The 12,610-nt window shown below is 36.5% G+C and overlaps 1 protein-coding gene across 1 annotated transcript in view; it reads right to left on the bottom strand.

The window, feature by feature from the left end:
- The window catches only part of l(3)80Fj (lethal (3) 80Fj), a 65,866-nt gene that overhangs the window by 18,183 nt on the left and 35,073 nt on the right, over positions 1 to 12,610 (bottom strand). Inside the window, exons 23-32 of the mRNA XM_071590957.1 lie at positions 10,802 to 11,035; positions 9,814 to 10,008; positions 7,585 to 7,831; positions 5,606 to 5,842; positions 4,232 to 4,411; positions 3,212 to 3,501; positions 2,913 to 3,108; positions 1,475 to 1,614; positions 1,219 to 1,367; positions 1,002 to 1,113 (exon numbers count right to left, since the gene is read on the bottom strand). Of these exons, the coding sequence (XP_071447058.1) occupies positions 1,002 to 1,113; positions 1,219 to 1,367; positions 1,475 to 1,614; positions 2,913 to 3,108; positions 3,212 to 3,501; positions 4,232 to 4,411; positions 5,606 to 5,842; positions 7,585 to 7,831; positions 9,814 to 10,008; positions 10,802 to 11,035 (1,980 nt within the window). The remainder of the gene's footprint in view (positions 1 to 1,001; positions 1,114 to 1,218; positions 1,368 to 1,474; positions 1,615 to 2,912; positions 3,109 to 3,211; positions 3,502 to 4,231; positions 4,412 to 5,605; positions 5,843 to 7,584; positions 7,832 to 9,813; positions 10,009 to 10,801; positions 11,036 to 12,610) is intronic.

The raw sequence follows: 12,610 nt of genomic DNA, 5'->3' as shown, positions 1-12,610 counted from the left end.
CTGTTTTCAAGGAGTGCATACATTTTTGCTGGAATTAATAACAATATACGAAAAATTCAGCTTTTTAATCACAAAAAAATTAAAAAACTTTTAGCCTTAGCTGACTGACTAGCAATCTACTAGTAATGCTCGCCTCTTTAGATATATTAGCACATGTGGGATTCTACAATTAAGTTGTACCAATAAACCAAATGGGGCCAGGCTTCTTCCTCTTGGTGGAAATTTTTTTATACATATTTCAAATGAAAGAGAGGTGCAGTTTCCCACAGAATTTATTAGGTACAATGCATTCCACCACGATATGGCATCATCAGGTAAAGCTGATAACACCGCATCATAGTCAGACACATTATAACCCATGGAAATGTATGACTCCCTCATTTGAAATATGGAAATTTTACCATGAATAGCAGAGCAATACTTTGAATTTGATGGTTTAGGGCCCTAAAATTCGTGATCACTGAATGAATAAACTTAGCATTTGTTCACAGAAACCCTTCATTACACTAATGCTGGCTTCGCTGCATAGGCGAAATGATTAGGTATAGAAGCTCATACATGGCCCGGAAATATATATATACTCTTACTAGGAGGGGAGGTGGGCCATGGAAGGGAATTTGAGATGGGAAGGGGAGGAAAGGGCAAGTATCAGGTAGGTCGTGTACGCATGGGGAAGGGAGTATGGGTTACTACAATAAAGCCCCCTCCCCCATCAGCCACCTCATTTAACAACCCACGCCCCTCCCCCACGTGGACACCACCTAATCCTATGAATTGAAACCAGTAGTAGGGTAATAAAGTTTTTTATGAACTAATACTAAGCATATTTATTCAGTGAGCAATATTTTATCTACTAATGGCTCATTCAAAGAGAAAACATAAAATTCTTTGTATTTGTGCATTGAAAATTCACCAAATAAATAAAGTGATGATTCTCCGGAAGAAGTTTAATAGAAAATTTAACTTCTTTAGTTTTATAATTCAATAGAAAAAGAACTAACCCTATGAGACTGCTCTGTTCCAAAATTGTCATCTTCATCTGCTGTCTCAGTGCTCATCTTCCCACTCACACCAGATATCTTATACAACAGGTCACCAAGGAGCTGGACTGAACTGGAATTTGTAATTTCAAAAGAATCATCAAATATCTCCATTTCAAGGACATGCATATCAACAAACAGATTAAAATAATCTACAAAAATATTTTGACATTCTGACCTGTAACGAATTCTCCAATTATCATCAAATAGGCCTCGCTCCAGCTCTGGTAAAAGAAGCATGATTGCAGTGTCTGCATAAAGACTTACAATGCGCTGGCCTGCTTTCAATGCTGTCTCCCTCACATATTCATTTTCATCAGCCAAAGCCTAGAACCAACCATTAATAATTGCAATGATTAAAGAGGATCACCAAGTCCATTCACAAAATTACAATAATGGAAGATCACATAAAAATTATAACAAAGGCCACATACCTTGAGGATTGGATTAATGATTTGCCCAATATATGGGGTGAATTCATTGGTAAATACAACTGGCATATAAATGAACATCATGATATAGCCATCCTTCACATGAGGAGCAATGTCTGTTCGCTCTGCTGTGCTGATAATTTCTGTAAAAGATGATATTTCTTTCAATGTTCCTTTCAACTTCATGACCAAAGCACATGCATAAAAATAAAAACCCTATCACTGAACTAATATATATAAATGTGGAACATGTGATGAACCAAAATTAAAACTAAACAAATCAGATTCAATTAGTCAGCATATAAAATATATACCTGCTCATGCGTCAGAAGAATAGGAGCTAATTTTAAATAATCTACTTTTAGTAGACTAAGTCTGTAAGTTGAAATTAAGAATCTACTACATTAATTCATAAATTCAAATGGTATGATGATGTCCCTCATTTAAACATTCACATTTTTCTTATTCACATCAGATAGACAGCCATTTTCACTAATAGTGCATACTTATTAGTGCTTTTACCAATAATCAATAAATTCAGTGAACTACTCTTGTTGAATGCAATAATAGCCATTCCAGGACAAATATAAACCCTTCTTTTGATGCCTGCTCTCTGCTGGTCCAATGCTGAAGCAAACATATTGCTGGTGCTGTGCTACATATATACACGTACAACTAAAATTGATGGAGCAGCTAATGACCTTCCAAGGGGAAATGGAGGGGGGAGTTTTTAAAATTTATCTGGATAGTCTAATTGAGTTTAAATTGATAGCAAATGTATTTTTTTTTTAATTGACACTTATTTTCCAAAATGCTGTTCAGGTGTATGCTTACTCTATGATTCTCAATGACTTTATTGAATTACTGGAATAAACCATTACAAACAGGACAAGGATAACTTATAATTGATAATTCAAAAACTACTTTCTAACGCAAATAATTTAACGCAAATTACAGCAGTTGTTTGCTGTCACCACACCTTTGTACTATCACTAAATTACCTTCTTACATGATGGCTTTTGAACAGCATCACTTGTGGCATAAAATTTTATTAATCCATTTATAACCACTATTTATTTAATTTTGTGAGTCAGTGAATATCTCTATGACCATGCCTTTATATTACTGTCATTAAAACTTCCAGTTATTATTTTGCTATTATTACTGAGAATGTGCAGTTCATTAAAGATTCAAGTCACATGCATATCCAACATAAAGATGTTTTCAGGATCATATCTAGTACATAACCTAGGCAGTGTCCATGCAAGAACTTTGGGATAATCTAAAGAATTTACTGCCATGGGCATCAATTGCCTAAATCGATAATGACCATAGCCACTTTCAATCCTCCCCACCCTGGGAGGTTACACCCTCACCCTCCCTCTTCTAGCCTTGCCATACACGGCAATTATGACACAATTAAGCCAATGAAGCAACCAACCAGGCATTAGCTTGTGAAGCTTCTCCACACCAAGGCCACCAACCACCTCGCTTAGGCCCTGAGCAGCTCCTGAGCGGTCAACGGAACTCCAGTCGGAGGTGAGAGTCTGCATGAGCCATGGCAAAAGGTCCTCAAAACTCGACTCTCCCATTCCTCGGACCATGGCACCCAAAGCCCTTGCCGAAACACTTCGAACCTAAGATCGGGATAATTCATTGGAAGAGGGTTACAATCAACAATTAGCAGCCAACTTCCACCTCAAATTACTCCAATACTTACCAAATAAAGACAAAAATTACCTCAGGCACAGGATCCAGAAGAGAAGTCTTGAGGCCAGGTATGATGGTGGGCAGGTAAGGGGTGAGGTCTTTCTGATCAGTTAATGAGTACATGTTCCCAATGATCTGAGCCGCCATTTTCCTGGTCTCTGTCGACCGATCCTGGAACGCCCTCTGCACAACAGGCATGATAAGTGCAAGAGAGGGCGCATCAATGAAGTGGACGAATTGGGTGTCAAGAAGTGTCTGCAGGGACGTAGCAGTTTTCCTTGAGGGATCTTGTAAAGCTTCGAGCAGCACGGGAACAATGGCTGACAAAAGCAATGGATTTTGACAGTCAGACAAGCATAAATGATTCAAGATATAATAACCAGCACAACAAGCTAATACATAAAGTAAGACAAAAAAACATTGATAAATGCCTTCTTTATTTTTTTTAGCATAACACACCAACAATTTGATTAAAATTATACTAACATTATATAAATCATTTTTGGGGTTGCATTTAGACAATTACTAGGGCAGAAACAAAATTGAAACATGCACCAATTTGGCATTTATTATAATATTTTCAAACTAGCTGCTTAAAAGCAAAGCTTTAAATAGTTTCCATTTTGCATTATTGATAACGCTGACATCAATTTGTGAAAACACTTCATAATGAAATGCCATATTATTCAGATTACAGCAAAATTTCCAGACCTGCTTTTAAAAAGAATTATTGTCTACACTAAGCATCTCATTTTTCAGGTAAAACACAACTTTAACATAATAAATCAGAACTGTGTCGGATGGAATTAGTTAATAAACTGCTTTCATAAAACAAGACTACATTTATCTGTTTCAACTTATAACTTTGAGTGCATGTAGACATTAACGTTTATTCTTTTCTTTAATTTTAAGTGGAGATAGAATACTTTCATACTCTCATAAGAATGCTAGGTACACATTGGAAATTAAGAAAAGTTTTTGAAAAAGTAATACATGATAGTGAATGAAGTATGCAGTATAATTATTGGTTCTCAATGAAAATAGCTGTACCTTGAATTTCTGGATTCCTGATGACCGAACCAATGAGTTTTAATGCTTGTGCTCCAGCTTTTTGGACTTTCACATGTGAATCGCTAAGTACTTCAATAAGTTTGGGAACAATGGATGGCAAACAGGAGGAGAGCTGCTTAGGTGCACAGTACGCCATGGCTCCCAGCAATTCAACAGAGCCTATAAGAACAAAGCAATGGTAAACAATTACTCATTACATGCTTATATTTTTACATTAACCTAAAATAACCATATGAAAATTATTTAAGATGAGGCACAACGTAAAATAATTTGTCAGGTGACAAATAAGATGACAAAAAGGTAAATGAGATTGATAAGAAAACCAAATGATTAATAAAAAAGCTAATAAAGGAAACAAATCAAGAAAAGAAGACTAAATTAAAGACCAATGTCCAGGTTTATATGGGGTGAAAATTACAGAAATAATATGTTTAAACTATATTCAATTAAAATTAATTTTAATACATGGCATGAAATTCTTAAGTTCTATGAGAATTGCACATCATTCAAGATGGCTGTTTGGAGCATAAATGAAAATTGCTATCGTTAAATTAGTCCTTTCATATAAATTTTAAAGTAAAAAAAATGAATCACATGAAACAATAAGTCAAATTGCATTTTTTTTAATATCACAAAGGATATTGAGTACCAAATACAAAATATTCATCAAATAAATGACCTAAAATAATATAATTGCTACTTTTTAATTAATGATATGTTTCCATTTAGCAGAAAAATGACTGGTCCATTTGAATTTTACTTATTTACAATCAAAATTAAACTGATGGCCTTAACCTACAATGGAAATGTTACTATTTTGTGTCAGAGGAGGCTGAATACCTTGTTTCACCTAGTTGATCCCTAATAATGATTTGTTCACAAATGCTCCTCTTTGTTTTAGTTAATCACATAAGATGTACACCAAAATATGCTATAACTGCAGCTAACTGAAATTTCCATTTTTGGACCAAACTCTCCAGGAGCTATTCCTGAATCAATATAGTTAATAGTTAGATATGAAGCATACCACTACAATACACTGCCTGAGTTTTTCTACTTCAATTACTAATAAAAATGAAAAGAAGCAAGACATTGCAAGACGTGGGGAAACTGCTTCAGGGACCTGTCACTATCATCAAGGAGTAATGTTCGACATGAATGACCATGATTCAACATTCATCGACAGCATGAGGACATTTAAAAGGATTCAATCAAAATCTCAAACCCTGACCCCCTACCTGTAAGTACTTGTAACTGCAGAAGGGGTAAAATAAAGTTAGGAAATGCTATCTATCAGTCTTTAGTGGAGGGCACTACAATATGTCATTCACCAAGCAATAAGAACACCGTTACCTGTTTTTGTTCTCCAGGAATCTTCTTCGAGAGCAGCCAGCAGGGAAGGGAGGACGAGTTTAACTCCATGGGCCGACAACTTGCTCATGACTACTCGAGCAGTGTCATCTGTTGCTTCACGAACATATTGGCTGCCATCTCCAAAGCAGAGGAGAAGGTGGGGCAACACATGAACTATGTAGGGCTCAAATAAGCGCCCAAGCATAGTACATAACATTTCAAAGGCAAAGAGAGCACCTGAAAATTGAATTAGATAGGAATCTATAAGTGGTTATGCATGGTGGGACTCGTAAGTAATTCATTAGTAGATCATGTACATTTCCTTAAAAATTGAAACTGGTAACATATTAACCTTGCTCAAGGCTAGGTACCCAGGTGCATCTTAATTTCATAGATATTTATTTATTTATGGGAATAACCCTTTTACACAAAGAAAGGCAAAAAACATACATTGGCCCCACAATTGTAAAAAACATTTACAAACGGTACAAATTACATAAAGTTACATACTCGTTATTGAGAATTAAAATATAATTTCAAATAAAAGAAGAATTTTGATTTGCAATGCATGAAAGACATTTTCAGATGGTACACAGGCACGCAAACCTACCTAATTGGGTAAATTAATGCAGACAAAATATCAATATTTAAAAAATTTAAAAATGGAAACAGAATATTAAAATTATAGTATTTGCTACAGGCCAGATGATGGTACAAAATGATAAATGTTAGTGGTAGTTATTAGCTAGACCTTGTGGCATCGATTAAGAAAATTTTCCCAATAGGTAGTAGTAGTAGTAGTAGTTTTTAGGGGAGGCGACCGACTGCTGAGGTCATTTGCGCCATAGGGGATGGACAGGAAAGGATGAAGGGTGGAGAGAAACCCGGTGTCGGCATTAGCCTACTCTTAACGAAAGGCGCCGAGGGATCCGCAGTTTAATGTCCTATCCGACTGACGGTGTACTCACTCAAAGTGCCCTCCACAAAGCACCTCAAGTAGGGATCGAAATACCTCTGAAAAATATTCAACACCGCCGGGATTTGAACCCGCGCCCTCTGGGTGGGAAGCCAGTACATTAGCCCCCGCACCATCTCGACCCTTTTCCCTATGGGCATTAGGCACAACTTATTGACATCTACAGACATTCACATAGCAATAATTAGCATTCTAAAATTCTTCAGGTATTTTTTATGACCTTTTTTAAGGGATCTTCTATGAGATAGAAAGTAGGTCAATATAATCACAACTGTCGCCATCTCTCATAATCTGGTTAATAGGCGAGCAGTGACAGTAGTTTTGTGCATAATATCTTATTTCCAAGAGCGCTTCATACCTTGGGTTATGTGAAGGTCCTTGGTAAGATATTGCCCTTAGAAGTTCTAATGAATCAATCCTCCTTTGCAGTAATTTATAAAAAAAGTTATGTCATTAATTGTTCTACTCATATGCATTAGTATCTCAATTGATTTGGAGGTGACATTAGACCATATAAATAAATATTCCAGTTAACTAACAAGTACAATTTAGGACAATATATACTCAGATAAACTGGTTTAGAGAAGTCTTTACTTAAATGTGGATTTTCAGTTAGATCGGTTTTGATTTAACTACGCATATATATAGAAAGCTTCATCCATTAAAACAAACATTTCAACATGTATGAGGCGACAAGAATTATATATAGCATACTAAATAAGTTAACTACAGAGAAAAAAATCCTAAATAAATCACATCCGACAATAATAAGTTACAATTTAAGTTTGAGATACACATATAAGTCTACATGGTAAAATTACTGTGATACTAATGACTAAAAATTCAGAATAGTAGTAAAACAAAAGATCAAAGAAATAAACAGGAAATGCAATCAGAATTAATAGACTGGATTTTAGATGAGTCACATTGCGGTATATTTTAATTGAAAGTTTTGAGCCGTAAGTTAAGAGTGGTAGAGATATTAACGCAGCTGGTTTCATACCTTCCCTGTGCCTGTAGTTCTTTTTGTCCTGGATGGCATCCGTGAGCGTGGTCATTATATTGAGCTGTTTGAGAGCCAATATGCCCATCCCTTTCACCAAACCAGCGAGGCCATATGCTGCTCCTTTCCTCTCTCCATACTTCTCAGACTCGAGCAGCTGAGTGAGAAGCTTCTGCACCAACACAGGGGCATCATCCTTAATGGCCGGAACCAATGGCGGAAGACAGTTGGCCACCGCCTCTTGAACCTGTCACGAAAATAAAAGCCAATCCCCTTCAACATTTTTCCCTCTTTTGGTGCAGTAGGCCAATATATCAACGTTTGCATCTCAGGCAATAAGACTGAAAGAAACCATAAATGAAGAAGAAGTGAAATACTTGTTATTGCTAAGTGATGACGATTACTCTTAAGGAATATGGTGAGAGTGAGTATCTGAGTGATGATATGAATTCGGATTTAGATGGCCTGACATTGTAATGCAAAGGACAAAGCCAAGACTCATACAAAAAAAGAAGATGATATGATGAGCAATGTGACAGATGGTAATCAACCACCATTCATAAATTTACACAATAGTTAGATAGGAGGGATAGATACAACTGACATGATGGTGTAGTCTTTCTTGGATGAAAGGTAACACTCTTAAGTTTTGGAAGAACTTTATCTTCACTGTAATTGCTCGTATGGTTCTCAATTCTTCCATTGTGCATAAAGAAACTACGCCAACGACAATGATGAAAAAACATCAGTACACGTCAAGTATCACTGAGTCTCTTGAGATGGAATGCCTTGGGGAGATGGAGTGTAACATCTGCATTTAAATATTGAATAAATGTCCTTCTTTATGATTTTCTTGCTTTAAAAGATTCATTTAGGATAAAATGGTTGAAATAACAAATTGTAATTACATTTCCTAGTAGTAGTTTTGAGGGGAGGCGACCGACAGCTAAGGTCATTTGCGCCATATGGGAAGGACAGGAAAGGATGAAGGGTGGAGAGAAACCTGGCGTCGGCATTAGCCTACTCTTTACGAAAGGCGCCAAGGGGTCCGCGGCTTAACGTCCCATCCGACGGACGGCGTACTCACTCAAAGTGCCCTCCACAAAGCACCTCAAGTAGGGATCGAGATACCTCTGAAAAATATTCAACACCGCCGGGATTTGAACCCGCGCCCTCAGGGTGGGAAGCCAGTACGTTAGCCCCCGCACCATCTCGATCCCCTAATTACATTTCCTGTAATTATTACAAAAGCAAGCTATAAAAGCTTTGGGTGGAGTATCAGTGTGTAATCCCAGTATACCATTCTTTCTAACCCAATACAATTTAACTCTTCCTTTCCTCTACATTCTTCCATGAGCTCAATTTGTAAAAAGTTATCCACACCCTTTTCCTGTGAATGCCAGTATTCATAATTATCATACCCATGGAAAAAATGACAAAGTAATCAGCATACATGTAATTTTTGCTTTGAAGAACCACATCATTCGAGTATATGTTACATTCAATTATGTCAAGTCAATTCAATATATTATCACAAATTTTATTCAACAAATTCATTTTACTAGGAATGGCCCATAAGACAATCATGACAATTTCATGTTACAATTTAACTTATGCCGTGAGATTTATGCTTTGCCAACAAAACTTTTTCCAAAGCTTTAGTAAGTTGTAAAAAAAAATTAAAAATTTAATTTGGGAGCAGAAGGGCTATGAATAAATTTCCATATGTAGCTTACATTATTACAAAAAATAAAAGCTTCTGACATGAATTAATTTCTCTCCTTATTGAGCTAAAAATAGATGCAATTGGTGACATTTTTAGTAGTACATTCCATGATTATGTCTAATAAGTGGACACTTTGGACTCATTGCCTGATTTCAACTCTGTGGGTTAACTCAGATCAAAACAGTAAAACAATACACTTAATTTAATGCTTTTCTTACAGAGTTGAAATTAGATGAAAAAGGAATTTTTATTTTAATTTCCTGTTCATAGAAACCACATTGGGGCCAAAATATTGCCTTCACCCTCATCTACAAAGTGCTTTCAAAAGGTAATACATCACCTTAGTATATTAAGGTTTAAGAGGGATCCATCACTTCTGACCCAGCAACACATTACACATATATTACCTATTCTTGACTAAGTAACTTGAGTTTTGAATTCATAATCAAGATTAGGCTCTCAAAGATTTCAAAACTGGATCACACCTTAAAAAGAAATCTTACCTGTTGAGAAGGCGTCGACAATGCATCTATAAGTCGTGCAACAATGGGCTTAACTTTCTTGTCATCCCTCTCCAAGTGACGAGCTAATGAACCCATCAAAATCACCACTGACTGACGGACGGCATCAAAACTTCCTGAGTCCGGTGCTTTGTCCAGGAATTCTTCAAACACAGGTAATAATCCATTCACTGTATCCTGCACACATAATAAAACAACCATTATAAACAATGTGAAGCACACATAAATTTCAGTTATTTCCTCTACTAGCATAACCTGCCTAACCACATTAATCACTCACATATACTTTTTGATATCATCTCATGATTTTTAATTCAATTTTCAAAAAATATGCCAAAAACAACTTGCACATGTGTCTTTTCCTGGATATTCTTTTTTTAAATCATTCCTATAATATATTAGTGTAGTAATTCTTACAATTTTCAACAGTATCCAATAGACTCTCATCTGGATACGCCTCGTCAGCACATTAGTACTGGCCCTAGTAACCAACGTAACCAACACATTTCTGATACCTTTTTTCACTGTTAAACAAAAAACAAATTTAAAATTTACCCATGTTGAAGCAAAAATCATGAGGAAAAATTTAGACCATTTTAAGCTCATTATTGTTCCTTTTTAACGACATATCACAGTTTTTTCGTGACTCTTTACTGAAATGCTAATTATTTGAAGTAATTTTGATATTTTTATATGAAAAAGTATCTTTTAACACGTATTTTTAATTGATTATACTGCTAGGTTGTCTACTTAAACAAGAACAAATTTTAATTTTGGTCTAAAGTGAAATCCATAAAATGTGTCAACCGTAACTAAATGGGTAAGTCCCGTGACCTAAAGGAATAGGCATGCAGACAAGGAATAACTTTTTCCAATTCCAAACAACCTACTAGAGTATTTTCATTCCCCTGGTGATGGACCATGGGCATCCTTTTGTCTTAATAAATATATATATTTTCACGATTTTCACCTTGCCATGATGATCAACAGTGGCCAATGCAGCGGCCAACATGTTCTTGCGGACCTCTGGGCTTCGATCTCCTAATCCAGTCCCAACAAAGAAGGTGACAAGGTGAGAGACAGATTTTGGAGTGAGCAGGGGTGCCAGACAGGCGAGGGAGAGCGCCACACCACTCCTTGGTTCCCATGTGTCCACTGGTTGCTCTATCACTCGCCCAAAGGCATCTAGCTTGGGTGGCACCATCTGCAAAGAAAAAAACAATTATGCAAGGGAACACTTGAAAAATTCAAGGTGTTTTTAAACCCATTTACAAACCAATGAGATTCACCAATTTGTATTTTTTTTACAGATTTGCATTAATGTTCGAAAAATAAAAACCTGATGTTTCAAAATTCAAGGGACCAAAAATAATTGGAATATAAAATTTCAGGGCGAAATATAAATGACCTTTCTTGAAAAACTCTTGCAATTCTGTTATGCGAATTTCTTTGTGCAACTTGGCCAACAATATTAACAGCAATGAACCATATTTGATATGTCACATGGGGAGCACCAAATGGAAGTACATCTACTCATTGAGGCAGATGGAATCATCTACATCATACCGCGCAAGCCATCCCAAGGGATTGTGGCAGGATTGTTAGGTCAACACCCGCAATTAAGAATAAAACCGCATGCAAAACCCCATGATCAATCATGATGATAATGGGACTGAATGGGAAAAAAGAAATTATTATGGCTTATACCTGGAATATCATTCCCTGTTCCCTGTCTTCCCCTAACAAAGCCTGATCCACTCAGTAAATTACGCCCGGTGTCAAAAGTGGGAGTGGGATCCAGTGGTGGTAGTTGAGGGGACTAGAGGGAGGAGGGGGATAAAGGAAGTGATTACTGACAGACACAGGTGATTGTTTCCATTGGCTAAAGGGTGGTAGTGATTTGAGTGCCCTGTAGAGATCATCAACTGGATTAAGGACATCAATGGTGAGTTAGGGTGGAATTTCAGAGAGAAGAATAAATAATGTTGAGTATGAGCATGTTACAAAGGTGATAGAAAAATGAGCCACGATGAATTCAGAGAGATAGGTTGGATAGGATCCTAGTGTTAGATGTTCAAGCAAATACAGGTGTATTGTAGTTCTGTTGTAGCCAGGGGTCCCTTAAGGCTGGGAATAGAGAATAGCCCAGGGGCAGTAGAGGAAAGATGCCAAAGTCAGAGAATGCAGGGAGGGAGAGTAAGAAAAGCTTCCCCGAATTAAAAGTGAGACTACATATCAAAGCCATACTAAAGTTAGCGAATAAGAAGGGTTGCTAACATGGGAGCGTCTCTGAAGTTGATGAAAACAATCAAATCATCATTCAAGTAGATGATCTCAACGATGAAGACATGATTTTAAGAAAGGGCATGGTGATGGCCTCTAAATCTACACTAATAGAAGAGGGGAGGACTGAGGGATTGGAAGAATCACTTCAGTGGGTTCAGTCGATGAGGAATAGTGATGATGACTGCTCTAAGAAGCTTAGGGCTGATATTATGATTCATCGTTAAACATCTCAGTTAACTAGTTATCAGAGCAGCTAACTGACTCTTGTTTGGATGATAATGTTAATTTTCCTGGAAAAAATTGAAATAGAAAATGTAGGTAATGGTTTTTTAAGTAGTATTGACGTAGATACTTTCCGGCTTATACATAATAACTTCTTTTCCCTGGTATATTATATTGTTGTTAAAACACTCCAATGTACACTATGTGGGCACTACTATGTGATTGGTCTATTTTGTTGCTGGATACCTACCTTTATATTTTAGTAACAATG

This window comes from Hetaerina americana, unplaced genomic scaffold (assembly GCF_022747635.1).
Source record: "Hetaerina americana unplaced genomic scaffold, ioHetAmer1.1.p SCAF_4, whole genome shotgun sequence".
In the NCBI taxonomy this organism is placed as follows: Eukaryota; Metazoa; Arthropoda; class Insecta; order Odonata; family Calopterygidae; genus Hetaerina; species Hetaerina americana.
The sequence above is the reverse complement of the archived record's forward strand: the minus strand, read 5'-3'. Positions and strand labels throughout refer to the sequence as shown.